The sequence below is a fragment of the Dermochelys coriacea genome, chromosome 3, assembly GCF_009764565.3.
Source record: "Dermochelys coriacea isolate rDerCor1 chromosome 3, rDerCor1.pri.v4, whole genome shotgun sequence".
In the NCBI taxonomy this organism is placed as follows: domain Eukaryota; kingdom Metazoa; phylum Chordata; order Testudines; family Dermochelyidae; genus Dermochelys; species Dermochelys coriacea.
The window spans coordinates 6,864,181-6,884,191 of NC_050070.1; the positions used below are offsets into that span (position 1 = coordinate 6,864,181).

The window sequence follows — 20,011 nt, forward strand, 5'->3', positions numbered from 1 at the left end:
AGGTTGCTGAATTAAAACTCCCTATGATGATGAATGGGAGTAGTTCCCACATCTCTCAAGAACTTTTGCTTCAATCTGTCTACGGACTCAGGAGGACATCATAGAATCGGGGCATGGTTAGAAAGTTTTCTTTCAAACTGTAAAGACTAGAAACATTTTCTTTTCTTACATCTTAAAAAGACAGGAGGTCAGATCAATGAATAAAACAGCCTGGGAGTTTGAGACTTGTGGCTTAGTTTGCTCTCTTACTATGCGACAGCATGCACACTTATGGAGCAATATTAACCATAATCATATGCAGAAACAGAGAGAAGTTACACAGGGGCTGGGCAAGGGCTTAATTCATTTGCAGATGTGACCTAGACCTCCCCCACAGCACCTGCCCCCTACACCCTGTCTTCCAGGACCAAACCACACTGCTGACAAATGACAGTTGCGTGCTGCTGACATGACCACATGGAGTTTAAAAATAGAGGGTTTACCCAGTGACAGTACCCGGTGCTGGTGTGTCACTTCCTAGGACAATTGGCCTTGAGTGATAAGAAGCTAGGTAAGAAGTCTGTATCCATCTGTTGTCCTTGTACTTGCATTGCAAGCTCTTTGGGGGCAGGAACTGACTTTTTGTTCTGTGTGTGTACAGTGTCTGATGCAGTGGGGTCCTGGACCATGCCCAGGGCTCCTAGGTGCTATGCTAATACAAACAATAAATAATAGTAAGCAACTTCGACCCTGCAGAAGGGCCTGGTTTGCTTCCACAATAATTTCCTTGACTGATCAGGGAACAGAATTGCCCAACAGAGTCTCAGCCAGTCTTCCTGAGCCTAAAGGATGGTGGTCACAATATACAGCCTCAAGGGTGAGTAGCTTAGAGAAAGGACTGCAGTGGTGGATTCTGACAGTGATCAATCCAAGGAAAAGAAATACCTAAATATGGGTTATTCAAGTGAAAAGTCATGCACATTGATACCTAAACCAGCACACCTGTGCTACTGCGTAACCAGAACAGGCATTATGGAGAAGACCACGTGGTAGCAATTACTTGCAGCTTAAGTGAAGCAAATCTCATGGAATTCATTTCTCTCCTTGAAATAATCCCCTGTAATTACAGCTAGGCTTGGTAGAACATTACGCACAAAAACGTTCTCAGTAGCACAAGTGGTTCACAGGTTCAAACCTTGCCCAGGAAGAAGAAAAATACTCCCTATACTTATTGCACCATTAGCGACTCAGAATCTACTCCATCTGTTTGAATGTTGTAGACACATCCCTTAGCCTAATTGTGTCTTTAGACTGCAAACCCTTGAAAGCAAGACTGGCTCTTGATTTTGTATAGCACCTAGTATAATGTAGTTCTGATCCAGACTGAACAGTATAAATCCTACCATAGTATAAATATTTACTATCACAAATAAAAAATAATAATGCCCATCTTTAAGGACAAGTATCTCAGTTAAAGGAGGTTAATAAAGTCTTCAGTCAATTCTACCAAGGAGAATGGGACCAAGCTTTTAAAAGATACAAAAGAAAGAGGAAAGGAGTACTTGTGGCACCTTAGAGACTAACAAATTTATTAGAGCATAAGCTTTCATGAGCTACAGCTCACTTCATCGGTGAATTTGAATGCCGAAAGCACCCTAGGACAAGGTGATGCAGATTAAAGATAATGATCCATAATGGGATTTCACTAGGAGATGGGGAATTTCTGAAATGTCCAGGAGGCATGATGGGTCCATCCAGCATCAATATTTTCAAAAAGAACCAAGGCAAGTACATTAGCATTAGCCCATATGGGTACTAGGTAGGACTGAAACTCACAATGGCTATGCACCTAGGGTGAAGTTCACCAGTGCAGAGGGCCAACACAAGGTCAATGAACCTTGCGGGCTTAATTGGGACTTACCTGGTTTATAGGACTTTTGTTGGCCCACTGCAGAAGGATGAATTTCTCCCTAGATGCATAGCTGAGTGGGATTCAAGACACTCTTGAGCCTCTTTTCCCAGTAACTGCTGCAATACGACAGTCCAATGGTCCAGCTGAGCCATTATTCTTTCTCCAATAATAGCTACTGCTAGATGTGTCAGAAGAAACCATGAAACTGTCCTAATGCACTTTGCTGTGTTATTATACCATGGGGGAAAGTGTCTTTCTGACCCCAGCAGGTGACCAGATAAGGCCCTGAAGCATGAGGACTGATTGCTCCTGTAAGCCTATCCTAGGCAGTGTAACTGCAGGTGCTATTCGTTCTTTTATATAGATACACCCTACCCCAATATAACATGACCCGACATAACACGAACGCGGATATAACACGGTAAAGCAGCGCTCTGGCGGCGGGGCTGTGCATTCCGGCGCGTCAGTGTGTCTGGCTCCGACATGCTGCTCTGAGCGGCGTGTTAAGGGTGCTGGGCCGGTGGTGAGGGGTTGGATAAGGGGCAGAGGGTCTTGGGGGGCGGTCAGGGGAGAGGGAGCAGGGGGGATTGGATAAGGGGCAGAGAGTCTCAGGGGGCAGTTAGGAGACAGGGAGCAGGGTGGGTTGGATGGTTCGGAGGTTCTGGGGGCGGGGCAGTCAGGGGACAGGGAATGGGGGCATTGGATAGGGCATTGGAGTCAAAGGGGGCCTGTCAGGGGGCAGGGGTGTGGATAGGGGTTGAGGCAGTCAGGGGACGGGGGGGTTGGGTAGGGGTGGGGTCCTCGGGGTGATTAGGGACGGGGGGGTCTCTGGAGGGGGTACTCAGGGGACAAGGAGCGGGGGGTTGGATGGGTCGGGAGTTCTGAGGGGCAGCCAGGAAGCGACTATTAATAACAGAAATGCTTGCGGCCAAAGCAAATTCGATAGAACGCGGTTTCACCTATAGCGCAGTAAGATTTTTTGGCTCCCGCCGACCGTGTTATATCGGGGTAGAGGTGTATATGCATGTAAAGCTCTTTTGAGCCATCACGATCCCACATCGATAATGTGTTTATTAGCTTCCCAGAAGTATGTTTATTTTTCTCTGTTAGTGAGAGAGCTGCATAATCCCTTAAACCTTGCTGCATTATTCAGAAATGCCCCTGAGCATACACCAACAGCCTCCTTCTTACTAGTGCCAGCTACCTTTACCGTGCCACTGAAAATGTAGAAAGGAAGGACGGAAGTTTCTTACGCCTGCCTCACTTGCTCGATTGGATCGTAGTTGTCTAGGTAATTGAATCGGACAATGTCAGTGGGATGTTTATCCGAGGACCGCCATGGTGGGAGCTCTTTTTTCTCGTCTGTCCTCTTTCCTAGCACGGATGCTGATCGGAGAACCGAGGAAAGAGATAGTTTTGTCTCGGGGACGTCTCTTGCTATTGGCTGGACATCGATGACCACAAATTCATCTTTTGGAGGGGTCTAATGGGAGAGAGACATATGGGGGAAATAAACCTCAGCACCCAGCCACATTCCCACCCTTTGGGCATCGCTAGCAATGAATCTCAAAATAAAGAAATTATTATCAGGGAATGTGTGGCCTCGCAGCTGACAGATCTGCCAGCTTTGGGGGAGGGATACAAGGGTGCTGTCTAATGGTATTTAATGACCGTTGGCATCTGGAAACAGAGAGAGAGAGAGTCACCATCTCCACACCCAAAGAGCAGGCCAATGTACACACATTTTGTTTTTCCCCCACCCCAGTCTTCTATAAAGTCTTGGAAGGAATGTAATTCAAATCACTGCCCTGCTCCCCAGAGCTTAGCTGATGGGGGGGGGGGGTGATGCTTGGATCTCTTCTCTCTTCCTTTGCTGTGGGGAGACCCAAATCAGGGTGGGGAAGGGGAGTAGAGTATTGGGGGGAGGAGCGCAGAACCCAAAATGCAGGAGAGGAAATCTTCACAAAATTACCCCAAAGGGCAGGTGGAGAGGAGCAGGGGGAGACATCAGGGATGGGAGTCAATGGGACAAATCTTCCCTCATTGCTAGTAAGAGCTTGACTCGCCTCCCCATAAGGATGAGAGAGAGGAGCAGCATATTGCATGGTAATGCATGATATCGAGCACCAAGCAGTAATTTTAAGTAGCAAATCCTCTTCGGGTTTGACAGGTTGATACTATCCAGTGAGAGGCAAACCAAAAGAAGCAACCCTGATGCTCAGATATTCTCTGCTACCATTCCATGTCTTCCAGAGTGACAGCGGTACCTTGGGCCTTGTCACATGAAGTTCCTTCACCATCTCAATGTAGTGTTTCTTCCAGATTCCCTGCTCAAAGGGGGTTGGAGAGAAGTTGATGTACCAGCCAAAACGCAGGCACTTATGCATCCAGAGCTGATCCAGCTCTGTCAAATATTTCCAGTGCCAGCTCACCTGTGAATGCCAAAGGTGTAGCTATTTCAGCTTATACTCTCATGTAACATAAAGCAGACTGCAAGCCCCACCATGTCAACCACTTGCAAGAGTAGATCACAGGTCTTCGAACCCAGCAATGCATTTAATTTAAATGGGCAGGAACTGCTTACCGGGGATGTAATTCACCCCTATGCAGAAGGCCAGCCCCAGACACCGCTTAAATCCCACTTTAAGCCCCACTGATGTGGCCCGTGTGCCTGATGCATGCAGAGGTGTGCATGAGACACATGGGCCCTGTTAGTGGGGTGTAAGTGGCATTTATGTCAGGCAGAGGCCTTACGCTGGCTGGCCCTCTGCACCAAGTTGACCTTCACACTGCCTCAGAGATTACAGGCCAGTAGGGAAGGTACCAATTTGCCTGAGAAAACATCCCAAGTTGCCACCACGTGAACAGACTCCAGCCTAAACAAATCCTTCATTATTTTCTGTTTTAAAAAAAACAAGACCCCCAAGTCGGACTGGCCAGTTCTGAAGGTTTTTCACCAGGGCAGTGTGCTGCTATATATCTCCCCAGGCATTTACTTTGCACATGGCATGTCTTCAAGCCTAAGGCTAAACGCACTATTAACTTACTTATTCATATTTGTAAAAGTACCTATCCACTGACATTGCTGAGGCCCTCCTTTCTGGGTAAGTCGTTTCCAAAACTATCTTCCTTCTGGCCATGCATGGACAATGTAGACCCTGGCCCTGAGTGTCTTATTTAGAAGCTCCACCTTGAGCATTTCTGCTCCCCTGAAGCCAGCACAGAGCACAATACATGCATTTCAAAGGATTTTTAAAGCATTTTATACAGTAGCTTTTTAATGACAAAAGGCCAAGTTTTCAAAAGCAGCTACTGATTTTGGATGCCCAACTTCAGGTGCCTTAAAGAGCTTGATTTTCAGAAAGTGCCATGCCCTTACCTTTGAAAAAAATCAGCCCCTTTGAAGTGCCACAAGTTGGGCTCCTGAAAATGGAGGCACCAAAAATCACTAGTCACTTCTGAAAATCTTGGCCACAATGTTTACACTGTCTTAAATCCTAGCATGAAATAGAGATCATCTAGTCCATTCCTCCATGATCTTGCTACAATTCTGTGCACTAGATTATATGGCCAAATAATTCCCTCTACATTGGCACTTATAAAGAGTCTCTTGCACTGTTATGAAGGCCGCTGACACAAGTATATTGTAAAAATCAGGTGCTTCCTTACAGGTCCTCTGAAGTCTCAACTAACTTGAAAGTAGCTTTTACATTCCAGATACGTGCTGCTTTTTACCTGTGCGCATCGACAGAGACTCCTGGGGTCCAGGAAAGAAAAAATGTATAAAGACAACACTCTGGGAAGCTTTGTGGTGAAATCCAGGGCTTCAACTGGAACTCGGTCCTGCAACTGTTTATAACAGAATTTCTGCTGTGACAGGGAGCAGCGTTCTAACAAATCTATCAGGATCCTTCGCCTCTGACCATCTGTCCACTTGTCAAACTGAAAAAGGGAAATGCAGGTTTTGTGGCACCAGAGATACAGCTTTTTAAAAATAAGATTAATATTCATCGCTTCTGGTGAATCATTCCAGGACAAAGGATGTGGAAATCACAGACAAATGTAAAGGCTAAATTAAAAGAAACTGCAAATGCATGCAACAGGTGACTTAACATCTTTAAAGATCCATCTTGCAGGACACAAATCTGGAAATACTTGTGTGAGTAAGGCTCTTTATTCCCATCAGTGGTCCTGGGTGTTGACTTCAATTGGACTATTCATGGAAGGAAAAACATTCAGTGTTTAAATGAGAATAAGTTCACTGCTACTTTCTGTATATCTATCTGGCCCCCATTACTGTAGTATCTGAGAGCCTCGCATTTGTAATGCATTTATCCTCAGGATACCTCTGTGCAATAGAGAAATACTATTGTGCCCATTTTACTTACGGGGGAATTAAGCAGATAGAGACTAAGGCCCAGATCCTCAAAGGTAGTGAGGCTCCTAACTTCCACTGAAATCAATGTGAGTTCGGTGCATAAATACATTTGAGAATCCTGGCCTAAATAAGGTCACATAGAAATTCTGTGGGGGAGCAGGGACTTGAAGCCACATCTCCAGCTAGCACCCTAACCTCCATCCTGCCTCTCCTTAGCACCTCCAAGACAACATGCTTGTGACAGATCTGTACAGAGAGGGTTAAAAAGGCCTTACCTGTGGGAAGAAGAGCACATTTAGGTAATCAATCTATCACAAATTCATTGGTACAGAGAGTGGTAAAGTGAGACGGTCCATAAGCAGAGCTGGGCTAGGGATTTGTAGACAGGGTGAGTGCCGTGGCAGCAATGAAATATGTTTTTCTTTTTGTAAGGAGTAAAAGATGGAAAGGGAGAGCACAGCAGGAACTTCCTGCTGGGACTGACTCAGTCACAGGCAATCCTTGCGCTTCATGTCAGAAAATTCAAGGTCAGCCCCATCCCATACAACAGGCCAGAGCAAAAAGTGCCAAAAGTTAGAAAACATGTAAGAAGACCATTCCACAAACAGTTGTGACCAGTGGGAATCCCATGGGAGCTTGTGATCATTAGAAATGCAGCATTTAAAGATGGTATTCTAGGGCTGAAATGCTTCTTATCAGATTTTAAACTGATTACTACTCAATCCTGCTCCCTATCAGCAGAAACAACACCTATTATCCAAATCAGCTCACTGAGAATGAAGCTCTCTGAGTTGTCTTTTGGGTACTGCTTGCCCTATTACGTTCTTAAACCTTTCCAGCACTGAGGACATATTCTCTATTGGCCAAATCCTGAGGTCTTTACTTGGTTTACTTAACTTCAATGGGAATTTGAAGTTCTCACTTAAAGGTGATCTCCAAGGAAACAAATAATGGGTTTGTTCCCTTTTTCATTTCTTTGTGATGGATAAGAAAGACTTAACTTACTGTATTTTTCAGCTGGATTTTTATATTAGAAATTCAGATTTCTTCTACCCTGTTTTTCTTGGAAGTTTCTATGGATACCTGGAGAACAGGTGGGATTATGATAATAGCGACACATGCAGATGAAACCTGATTAATTTAGAAGGAAAACAATTTATTTTCAGACTATTTAAAACTGTTGTTTGATTGTTTTTAAGATTTATTTAATTCACTTATGTGAGAATCAGTGGGCAGAAAAGGTGCCTTTGTTAAAGATACAATCAGCCTACTCCTTCTCACAAACAGCCTACTTCTTCTCTAAGATCTCCAACAAGTCCTCCAGTAAAATTAGAAAAGGACAGAACTGGCATTCCTGAGAGCTCCAAAATAAGGTACAAAACAAGCAGAAAAAGTTCCTAAACTTTAAAGGCTTTTTTATTCATCATAAAGAAGCAAAGCAGGTAACCAACCCATTTTCCCCGCTTTGCATATCACCTTTAACTCTAGTGAGATTTTGCCAGAGTACTAAGTAAGAACTGAAGAGGGACCTCACAATTTGCTCCTATAAAAACATGTCCACTGAGATGATAAAACTGTCTATCAATGCCAATTCCCAGGTTTCTATTCAATATAAATAATAGAGACAAAGAGCTAACTAGTTTTCTGTCTTCCACACCAGCAGCTTGGTTTGAAGTGATCAGAACAAATTTAGCTAATTCTTTAATGGATCAGGAAGTTTGCTCCTAATTCACTCTTCACGTTCTCTCATAATTTTTGGAATAAAGTATAACTTCAGTATCCCCAGCTGTCATAACTGCTTTGTTGATGGATTTTCCAGCAGACTTCTGTACTTGCATTTTAGATGGATACTCTCCTGAAATTAATGCAATATGGTCAGCAGCACGGGCTTTTCCGAGGTGATATATTCAGCAGCAGCAAAGCAGTTAAGCCTGCATAATTTGTCTCTTTTTTTCAGTATTAACAGTACAAGAATGACACAACCCTTACCCTTGTTTACCTTTCACCACAGCTCCCCCTCTTGCGTTTGATTACATTAATCCAACCAGTTTAACTGGATTTATCTTTGCGAGGTGCTGCACCTTCTCTATTGCTCTGCTGCTAAAATTTTTTCCCCTTTTTTGTGTCTTCTTCAGAGCACTTGAGACCAAGGACTCCCACAAGGACTATGTGATATAAAATTATTTTGGATCCTGCACAGTGAACGTACGGCTCCCTGTCTGCCATTCTGCACATATCCAATACCACAGCATGTCAATAGCGATAGCACCAAGGAGGACCTTTAGGACTGAAACAGAAGGGTCTCTCTCTCTCTCTCTCTACCACTTGAGCTGAAGGAGAGCTCCTTTCAAGTGGCAAGCTGTTACAGTTCCTTTGGCTAACCATTAGAGGCAGACATGATCGCATGCACATGACATACTAGCTCACAGGAGTTAGAACAGTGATACTTAGACTTAGGCTCAGGAGCTACAAGTGGCTCTTTAATGTGTCTCCTGTAGCTCTTTGCAGTACATGATATTAAAACACTATGTGATTTAGTTATTAATCAATCTAAGTCACTAACCAATCAGGATGCTTTTGGTACGTTATTAACCAGTTGTAGAATACTTGGTCAGTCATTTTGCTGTGAGAATAATCTATGAGCGGGTGTGTGTAAATGAAACAATGAATTCACACTACTGCCACTCTTTTAGGTAATGCTGATTGCTAATTTGGTACCTGAACCACTGAGGTCTGAATATCACTGAGTTAGAATCACACACTCAAACCTAGGACTGGATTCTCCAGCCACTGTGAAACATTCTAGCAGAGACAAACTCTCTCATCGCCCCCACTCAACCCCACAGTAAAGACCCATAGACTTTAAGGCCAGAGGGACTATCATGATCATCTAGTCTAAACTCCACATTGCAGGCCACAGAACCTCACCCGCTCACTCCTGTAATAGACCCCTAACCTCTGACTGAGTTATTGAAGTCCTTAAATCATGATTTAAAGACTTCAAGTTACAGAGAATACACCATCTACATTAGTTTAAACCTGCAAGTGACCTGTGCTGCACGCTACAGATAAAGGCAAAAAAAGTCCAGGGTCTCTGCCAATCTGACCTGGAGGAAAATTCCTTCCCAACCCCAAATATGGCGATCAGCTAGACCCTGAGCATGTGGGCAAGACCCCCCAGCCTGACATGACAGAGAATTATTTTCTGGTAATTCAGAACCCTCCCCATCTACTCTCCCATCACCAGCCATTGGAGATATTTGCTTTTAATTGCGGTATAGACATACTTTGAGAGGGGGACAAAAGTGACTTTTTGAATTCTGGAGGTGGCTGGGGCTATTGCTGTGTTATCCATACTTACAATGGAGCTGTCCAGCAGCATGGAATAATCAGAGCCCAGGTCTCCTCCCAAACCCAAAGTGCTCCAGCCACGCCTCCCACATGTCCTTATGCCATGAGCAGAGCAGGGGTAGCCTACGATTTTGTGTTTTACATGCACTTTTCATAGGTTTGTTCAATATTGTTCAAAGGGGCAAGGTAGTGCAGGATCAAGACCAAAGGAACTAAGCACATAAGTAAAGTTACTGACGTATCATTTGCAGTGTCAGATCCTTAACCTTCCAGAAGATTGCATTGTATTTTGGGAGACGGGGGTTTTAGTTTTTTGACTTTTACAGCCCGTGGCTACTAACATACGTGCTAAACCATTTGTACTTTTCCTTTCAGATTTTCTGGGAACGTTTTAAAACAGAAACTGCAATTTTCAAGATTCAATTTTTTTGTTTGGCAGTTGTTGAGCTCTGGTGCAAACAAGTATTTTTGTACAATCAGCAGCTAATTATTTTATTTCCTGAAACTGGAGCACATTCTTTATTATCTAAACATACATGTGCCAAATAGCTACACCAGGCACATTTCCTGTAATTGTGAACAGTCACAATGAACTTAAATACAAAATATTTGTCCTTGACAGACCAGTTTATTCACAAAAGATTTTAACACCTGTGACCTTTTAAACTTATATAGCTACACTATTCAAACAGTGCTATTATGCAAGTATTGGGGATCACAACAGTGGAGATAAGCATCATCATCTTTTTTATACTTCTATTTGACTTGTATATCTATGGGGCCACATACCCAACACTTATTCTTCTGGCTACATTTTGAAAAATTGTTGAATGCAGCTCAACCATGCAGTTACCATTGAGGATGACAAATATACATAGCTGAATTCATTCTCACTGAATGCTCCTTTCTTGTGTATTTATTTCTGTTCATCTGGCACAGGATGAAAGTTACAGGTGCTCTCCCAGAACTGTTCCATTCATTTGATTTTGCCTTACAGGACAGGAAGGGTTCTCCAGTGGTTAGAGTGTTAGTGTGGGACTTGGCGGGAGTCGGTTCAGTTACCTTCTCTGCTACAGTCTCTGTGTGACCAGGGGCAACCATTTAGTCTCTCTGATGCCTCAGTTCCACATCTATAAAATGGGGATCATAGGACTACCCTGCCTCACCAGCATCTTGTGAAGATAACATGAAAAGACAGAGAGGTACTTAGGTAACAGGGCCATATAACTATCTTGGATAAATCACACTTATTATCTATTTCTAGTGTTAAAAAGCCTTCCTGGCATAGGCGCCGACTCCGTGAGTGCTCCAGGGCTGGAGCACCCATGGGGAAAAATTAGGGGGTGCTCTGCACCCACCGGCAACCAAGCTCCCTTCTGCTTGCCTCTTTCTCCCTCCCCCGAGTGTGCTGTGTCCCCGCTCTTCCCCCTCCCTCCCAGCACTTCCTGCCCCCCCGCCGCCTAACAGCTGCTTGGTGATGCTTAGGACTTTCCAGGAGGGAGGGAGTGAGAGGAGCAAGGACGTGGTGCACTCAGTGGAGGAGGTGGAGAAGAGGTAGGGCAGGGGTGGGAAAAGGTGGGGTGGGGCGGGGACTTTGGGAAAGGAGTGGAATGGGAGTGGGACAAGGGCGATGCAGGGGCAGGAAGAGATGGGGCAGGGGCAGAGCCAGGGGCAGCGGGGGATGATCGAGCATCCACCGGGCAGGGGGGAAGTCAGCACCTATGCTTCCTGGCTTTTTATAAAACATCAGCAAGGCTACATTTTAGTCACAGGTATTTTTAGTAAAAAATTTTATGGACAGGTCATGGTCAGTAAACAAAAATTCACAGCCCATGACCTATCCATGACTTCTATTATATACCCCTGACTATATTGGCGGGGAGGAGGTGGTCCAGAGGTGCCACGGGTGCTGGGGTAGGTGGCCTGGGGGCACTGGGAGCATGCAGCCCAGGATCCCCGCTGGTGCTGGGGGAGAGGAGTTGGCAGGGCCGGCAGATTCCCTACCTGGCTCCACACCACCCTGGAAACAGGGACATCCCCCTTGCTTAGCTCCTAGGCAGAGGGGTAGCCAAGCAGCTGTGTGCGCTGCCTCCGGCTACAGCACCAGCTTCGCAGCTCCCATTGGCCAGGCAGAGGCAGAGGCAGCATGCAGAGCCACTGGCCATGCCTCTGCCTATGAGCTGAGCTTCCAGGGAGCACCCCCAGGTAAGCGCCGCCCAGAGCCTGCCTCACTCCATCCCATGCCCCAACCCCTGCCCCCTCCCATGCCCAAACTCTGCTCCTGGTGCAGGAGGCAGGCGCAGAGGCCCAAGACTGCCCCAGCAGCAGCTGATGCAACTGGCACAGGGGCAGCCTGAGCTGCCCCTGAGCCAGGCATACTGGCTGCTGCAGACGTCACGGTGGTCACAGAAAGTCATGGAATCTGTGACTTCGGTGACAAACTCACAGCCTTAAACATCAGATATCTTCGCTGAAGACTTCTTCATAGACTTTTCTTTGGGTTTCCCATCCCATTACAAATCATTCTAGATACCAGGCCAAGTTCTCAAGTTCATGACTCCACTGAAGTTATACCAGGAATTAATTTGCTGCTTCATGTTTCATCTGAGGTTCAACAGTACAGGCTGTCCATTTCTGACACTTACACCCTGAAAATTAGTCTCATTGTTTGAAATATGAAATGTGTTTAAAATTCACATCCCAGTCATCTCTTCATTAGTTCTGAAACCAACACATACATTTAAAGAGAAAACCTTACCCATTTTCCAAGCAAGGATCTTCTTTCTTCAAATACCTGTTTTTTTAAAAAAAAAAAAAATCACAGACAAAAATAAAATACTGTAGAACACAGAGAGATTCAGTTGGCAGGAGACAAATGTAAGTGAAGATGCCTCCACAGCTAAGTTGCAGGGAGGGATAGCTCAGTGGTTTGAGCATTGGCCTGCTAAATCCAGGGTTGTGAGTTCAATCCTTGAGGGGGCCATTTAGGGATCTGGGGCAAAAATTGGGGATTGGTCCTGCTTTGAGCAAGGGATTGTACTAGATGACCTCCTGAGGTCCCTTCCAACCCTGATATTCTATGTCTCAAGGAAAAAAATTCAGCTTGAAAAAGGATCTACATATCCTGTTAAACATGAGTCCTTGATCCCGCTATCTGGTCTTTGCAGGGAAATTCTTACCCCCATATGGAGTCCACAGAAGTCAGTAGGATCCACATGGTCCACCTATTCCATTCACATTGATCAGGGCCTTAAAGGGTTCATTTGACAGTTATACCCTTTATTCATTTAGGGCTTGTTTTTTTCCTGAGAAGCTCCTGTGAGACAGACCTCAAAACCTCTCTTTGTCCCCTCCATAGTTACAGCCAGGGCAGCAGCAGTTCATACTTCCCCACATGCCAATGTGCTCCAACCTTAAGTTCTTACCCCTTTCTTTAGGGGTAAGAAAGGAGTTCAGTCTTCATGGCCCATGCCATCCACAGCCTCTGAAGAGACTACCATTCAGAGGCACAATTAGTGCTCAGTGTAGAGGTGGTTTTGTGATGTGGGCATTTATCCACTAGGACACAGACTGAAAGCATCAGAATCTTGCCTTCACCACTCAGGAGAGTGCACTGGGAAACATATAATACAGTAGCTATACTGTCATAAGGATCAAAGAGGAGACACTCATACACCCAACTCACAAGTGCACATTGAAACAGTTACTAACCACAACTAGGAAAATATTCATCGTTGCAAACTCAAACATGTTGTTGTTTTGGCAGCCAGCAAGAAAGGCTCCAGCAGAGAAAGACAATATCAGTGCTGACATTTGGTACAGTCCAATTGTCAACCCTAACAATGACTCTCAGGAGGGGTGGAAAAACGACATTTCTTTTCTTTGCATGTTTCCACTTATTATTTGTTTTGTTTTATTTGCATGAGGCACTTGGCAAAATAAGAGGCCTCTAGTAAGCCTTTTATTGGCTCAACTTTGAAAACATTTGCCACAAGAAAATGATATATAGTCAAAGATCTAAGTTTTGGTTTGGAAAATTTAAGTGAAACTGGAGAGTTATTTCAATGAAAGCAATGTTAATGGCCTCTGATCAAAGAAAGATACCGTGTTTGCTTTCAGTACTCTTAGGAATACAGCTGAGCCAACTCTACCAAGAAGCTCTGCTTACTCCAGGCATTTGGAAACAAATTACTAGAAATCAGTATTATTGTCCCCTGGCTTCTCCTCCTCTTCCACATCAGGTTTGAGCTTCTTGACCTCTCTTCCAAGGCTTTGCATGACTCTGCTTTAACTTTACTCTGATCTCCCCCCACTCCTGTCCCTCACTGCCTTCTTTACTACAAGTCACCCTCCTAAGCATCTCTTTTCTCTTCTCCAGTCTCTTTTCTCTCGAGGTTCCTTCCGGCTCCACATTTCTATGATTCTATCATTCAGGACTTCTTCTACTCTGCCCCTCAGGACTTGAAGTCCCTTTCTCTTCTCACTCTGATCCCTTTTAAAAGTGCAGACATGATCAGAAAAATGACTATATAAAAATGGTACTTTCTCTCTTGACAGAACTGCTCCCTGTGTGTACTGAGAGTAATATCCGTTGGTTTAGTGGTCAGAAATATATTTTTTCTATTTTTCCTCCTGTCAGCCCTGCAGAATCAGGGTATGGGAAAGCAGATTAGATTCTGGAATGTTATCAAGGGAATTCTTAATTAAACTCTGATGAAAGAATATTACTGGTGATCATGTGTGTGAAAGCCCAGCTGCACTTACCCCAGATATAGCCTGTAGGGTTTGAAACTCAGAAAAAAAAATTTATTCGTAAACTGAGCACCTCCCTAAGTCTTTTAACATATATGGCACCCTTGGCAGCAATCTCAGCAGACTGGCCATGCACCATGAACCTCTTTGGTCCAAAATGAAGCACACTGGCCATTGGTGAAGCCTGCACTGCCCCTGTCTGTGCAGTACTTGTTCTATGGCTCAGCTGAAGACTTCAATCCCTGAGGATATCAGTCCAGCACCTTAAACAATTCAAAGACATTTTAAAGTTTTAAAGTAACCCAAGTGGCAAGAAAATAGAAGAAAAGTCACAGGGAATTCTATTTGAAAGTTTATGCACAATACAGCATAAATTAATATTACTGGGCAAAATCCTCAAGTCTTTAAACAGTTATTACTGATTCCTTACTCAGGCAAAACCCCCAGTGACTTCCATTAGATAAATGACTTGACGATTTGGCTCATCCACAGTAGAAAAATCTACCTTTAAATAATAGGATGGATTCTAACTATGGGACTAAATCATTCTTGACTGACCTGCATTAAAGTCTCCTCACATGAGTAAGGGAAGCAGGATTTGGCTTATATCTGACTCAGCTGTATGGGATTTACCTTGTCATTCATAAGCTGATGGTTCAGAGGTGTCCATGTGCTCATCTTGGTTTGCAGTTTGGGGCCATCCATGTTTTTGGGAGGTGCAAATGCCATCAGGAATGCAAGCTTGCAGGCCACCCTGATATCCTTCTGCAGACAAGGCTACAATAGTTAGAATAAAAAACTAGCATTATTTCTATGATGCCCCATTGCTGATGCTAAAGCACTGTTAGTGAAAATCATAGATTCATAGATACTAAGGTCAGAAGGGACCATTCTGATCATCTAGTCTGACCTCCTGCACAGTGCAGGCCACAGAATCTCACCCACCCACTCCTATGAAAAACCTCACCCATGTCTGAGCTATTGAAGTCCTTAAATCATGGTTTAAAGACTTCAAGGCATGAATTTCATTAAGAAGGAATGTAGAAGTTCCATGGCATAGCAACGAGTCAAGTAAAACTCTTCCTCATAAACTTGAATCCTGCAAAGTAAAGTTAACATTTCATACAGAAAAGGACAATTCTATGGTTTTAGAGGCTTTTATGATAAGATTTACAGACACACAAAAGAATATCAAGACCTTTTTCAATAAAATCCAGTTGGCAAGGCTGAATGAAGAAGAATCACAACACTTGGATGCTCAAATTTTCCCTGTGGAAATCCTACAGGCCATTCAGAATCCAACGATATGCACAGCATCAAACTTATCTATCTTAGGACATGTCTACACTAAAAACTTAAGTCAACCTATGTTAGGTCAACTTACAGCCACCACATTAATTACTGCGGTGCTTCATGTCCACTCTGCCCTTTTTCCATCGGTGGTACGTGTCCTCATCAGGAGCGACTCCACCAATTTAAGAGGGGCTGTGGGGGGGGGGGGGGCTCAGAGCCTGGGCTCTCATCTCCACACATAGCTCCCCCCTGGAGCCAGACTGCCCTGGGGCTCCTCGCTCTCTGCCCAGAAACTGCCATGAGGATCCCCATTCCCAGACAGGCTCTTGCCCAGATTCCAGGCTCCCCGCTCCCAGCCGGGCTCCCAGGTCCCCATTGGTAGCTTGGGGGCAATCCCTCCAGCTACCCACTCCCTGCTAGGTGGCTGCTGTGCTCCTGTGTAGGGAGCCAGGAGCCCCAGGGCAGAAGCCCTGCTGGGACGGGGGAAGCCAGGACCCCAGGGGGAGGCCCAGCCTGGTGTGGAGCCCTATGGGCCCAGCCTGGCTCTAGCTGGAGCCTCCCATCCACCCAGCTTTCTTGTCAATTTCAGGTTCTAGCATGGAGCTGTGAAATTGACAAGACAGCCAATGTAAGTAACCCACAGTGTCCACAATGACACTGTGTCACTGTAACTACACTGACATAAGCCCTATACCTCTCGTGGAGGTGGAGTTATTATGTCGGTGTAGTAGGGCACTGACATTGGTTTGAGTAAGGCTATACTGTGTACACTGACATAATTAAGTTGACATAAGCTGCCTTATGTCGACCTAATGCTTTAGTGTAGACAAGCCCCTGAGTTTTATACTGCCACCCATCACTGTAGTATCTGAGTACCTTCCACGTAAAATCAAAAGCAACAGCTAAGTCCCTAGTAGATTTTATGGAGTCTCTGGGTTTTCTGCTTGGGATATTGGTTGAAGGTTTTTTGGTTAATGTGCTTGTTTCAGGCCCATGGTATATGCAATATAACATTACAAACCCAGAGATCTAGCTAGGTTTTTATATTGTGCTCATTACCTTAACATCTATATGCACTAATGGCCTGATCCAAAGTCACTGAAATCAATGAGAGTCTTTCAATTAACTTAACTGGGTTTTGGATCTGGCCTTATTTCAGTTAGGGTTCGATTGTAAACTAGGATTCTGCTCCTGGGGCAGACCAGAGGAAGAATTGTATCTCAGAGTCACAATCTGAGCAGGGGCAAATGACGGAGTCAGGATGGCCTTAATCCCCCTTTATTTCCTTGAACATCTGAGTGAAGGCTATGAGAATCTAATCTTTAAGGATGATTCCATGGAGCTTATGAGAAAAAAATAATTTCAATCTACTAAAAGAAAAAGATCAATTTAAGATAGATGGTGGTACATAATTAAAACTGTTGTTCAAAACAATTGTTCAGGAGGACATTTCCAGCACCCTCAACCTGTGGGAAAGGGTAAAGAAATCAAGGGCCTCCGATCACTATATACTGTGTCTAAAAGACGGCTCAGAAGGAGAAAATCCCTCTGTATCTTTACCTACTTTTTTGGCGGAAACCTTACAAATGTAAACGTGAACCTTTGCTGACAACAGACAGGGATATTCCTTCAACTACAACTACAGTAAGCCTATTAGACCCCACCCAACTCAGCAAGATTCTTAAACATATAGCTAATTTTCAGCATGTGAGTGGTCTCATTTACTTTAATGGGAATATTTAAGTGCTTAACATTAGGCATGTGCTTAAGAACACTGCTGGATCAGGGCCTTAGACTTCAAAACTTCTGGAGCAGAGGTTGGTCTTTATTTTATATGTCTACAGCAGCGAGCACAATAGGACCCTCAAGCCTGACTAGGTCTCTGTATGATCCTGTCATACTGCTACTATTACCAAATAAATCAAGTGGGTCTTTCCAATCAGGAATGATGTTAAATGCTTTCCCTTGTTTTTTTGATCAGTGAATGACCAAAAGAGGTTTTGCACAAATCAGGAAGCAATTAAGTTTTTTTCCCCCAAGCTTCTGACACTGCAGAGAAAACAAGCTGCAAAGATTTAATCTTCTTAAAGATAAATGTAATAACATTGGAGATACTTTTGCACTATTTTTCCTACTAGGTTATACATCATTTTAAAAAACATAAAATGGCTCTTTCCTGATTTTGATGAGCATACAATACCCAGTCCTCCAAGGGTCCATTTGCTTCCTTTACATTTGACTACCAGAATGAGATTCAAAATGGTTAAGAATTGATTGAAAGCTCCTATCTTCTTGCATTTCAGTGGATTTGTTTTTGGATGTTTGTATTGATCTTATGGTTTATGGCATTGGTTTTTTTTGTTTTGTTTTTTTGTTTTTACAACAATTGGAGACTTGAGGTCAAATGTGTCACTGCACTATGTTTTTTTTTGTTTGTTTGTTTTAATTCTCTCTTTTGTGGCACCAAATAAATGTCATCTCTACTGGTCTAAATGGTAGTGTCTTTATACAAATATTTGTCCAAATATGTGAAAGGCTTTCTCTTTATCCCCAATCCTGTAACAGGCTTTAATGGGTCTGCATAAGGGCCCATCCCCATGGAGTCAGTGGCAGGATTGGAGTCTTAGATTCTAATATTCTGAAAATTGAATTATTTCTTTTAAATGAAATGGCATTAAAAATGTCTGAAGTCCTTAATATGGTGATTGGGTGCCTGTTCTATAAATACTTCAGTATGTTTATTTTAAAGCTTTCATGATGGCAGGATGATTTAGGACTTCTGAAACAAAAGAAAAGCTAACTCTGATACAGTATATATTGCTATCCTGCCATACCTCCAAGTACTACAAAACCCTCAGCAAACACTTTTGTATAGCACTTTGCCGATACAAACACACTCTGATGCTCACAAGAAAAACCTTACAGAAAGCCCAGTCCTACAGTCTATCCAGTCAAGAGTCTCTTCTTTCCTTCTGAAAATGCAGCAGGATCAGTCCCAACAGATCACCCTTTCCTTGTATTTTTCTATCTCTTTAAAAATATGATGGAAGCAGAGGAGTGAAGAGAACCGGTAAAACATACACACTTCCTGTCCTCGCTATCTTTTGATGCACTATGGTTTAATAGCTAGATCAGGAGACTCTCTGATAAGACTCCTCATTCCTGGTTTCTTTTTGATGGGGAATTTTTTAAAGCAGTTATTGTAAGTAGATGACAGGTTGCAAAGTCAAACACTCCAAAGTTAGGAAATGCCAGAATTAAGGTTGCCTGTGTAACCTTAATTTGGCTTCCTTGTGCATTGCACTATGATACAGTTTTAACCTACATAATAACATACTATTTTTTTCTACAGCACCCTGGCCTCATCCACTGCATGGGAAGGACAGTGCTTACAATAACACTGCAGGCTGGTGAAGCAGTTCAGTACAAAACAAAAAACACACAAAACAAAAAAAACCAGGGTCAGGCAGTCCTGTTCCGAGAGAGAACTTAGTATCAAAGCATCAAAACATAACCAAAAATAATCCCAACCCTGGTTTCACAGATGACAGCCTTCTTCCTACACAGGCTCTTTTTTCATAGAATCATAGAATATTATGGTTAAAACAGACCTCAGGAGGTCACCTAGTCCCACCCCCTGCTCAAAGCAGGACCAACACCAACTAAATAAACCCAGACAGGGCTTTGTCAAGCCGGACCTTAAAAACCTCTAAGGATGGAGATTCCACCACCTCCCTAGGTAACCCATTCCAGTGCTTCACCACCCTCCTAGTGAAATAGTGTTTCCTAATATCCAACCTAGACCTCCCCCACTGCAACTTGAGACCATTGCTCCTTGTTCTCTCATCTGCCACCACTGAGAACAGCCGAGCTCCATCCTCTTTGGAACCCCCCTTCAGGTAGTTGAAGGCTGCTATCAAATGCCACCTCATTCTTCTCTTCTGAAGACAAAATAATCCCAGTTCCATCAGCCTCTCCTCATAAGCCATGTGCCCCAGCCCCCTAATCATTTTCGTTGCCCTCCGCTGGACTCTCTCCAATCTGTCCACATCTCTTCTGTAGTGGGGGGGCCCAAAACTGGACACAATACTCAAGGTGTGTCCTCACCACTGCCAAATAGAGGGGAATAATCACTTCCCTCAATCTGCTGGCAATGCTCCTACTAATACAGCCCAATCTGCTGTTAGCCTTCTTGGCAAAAAGGGCACTCTGCTGACTCATATCCACTTTCTCGTCCACGGTAATCCCCAAGTCCTTCTGCAGAACTGCAACTTAGCCAGTTGGTCCTCAGCCTGTAGTGGTGCATAGGATTCTTCCGTCCTAAATGCAGGACTCTGCACTTGTCC

The 20,011-nt window shown here is 44.0% G+C and overlaps 1 protein-coding gene across 2 annotated transcripts in view; it reads right to left on the bottom strand.

Moving 5' to 3' along the window:
* FBXO16 (F-box protein 16) overlaps positions 1-20,011 on the bottom strand; it is a 48,766-nt gene that overhangs the window by 18,476 nt on the left and 10,279 nt on the right. For both annotated transcript variants that reach the window (XM_038396185.2, XM_038396184.2), the window contains exons 2-6: positions 15,006-15,149; positions 12,379-12,414; positions 5,627-5,833; positions 4,159-4,323; positions 3,145-3,374 (exon numbers count right to left, since the gene is read on the bottom strand). In XM_038396185.2, the coding sequence (XP_038252113.1) occupies positions 3,145-3,374; positions 4,159-4,323; positions 5,627-5,833; positions 12,379-12,414; positions 15,006-15,101 (734 nt within the window). In that variant the 5' untranslated portion in view covers positions 15,102-15,149. The remainder of the gene's footprint in view (positions 1-3,144; positions 3,375-4,158; positions 4,324-5,626; positions 5,834-12,378; positions 12,415-15,005; positions 15,150-20,011) is intronic.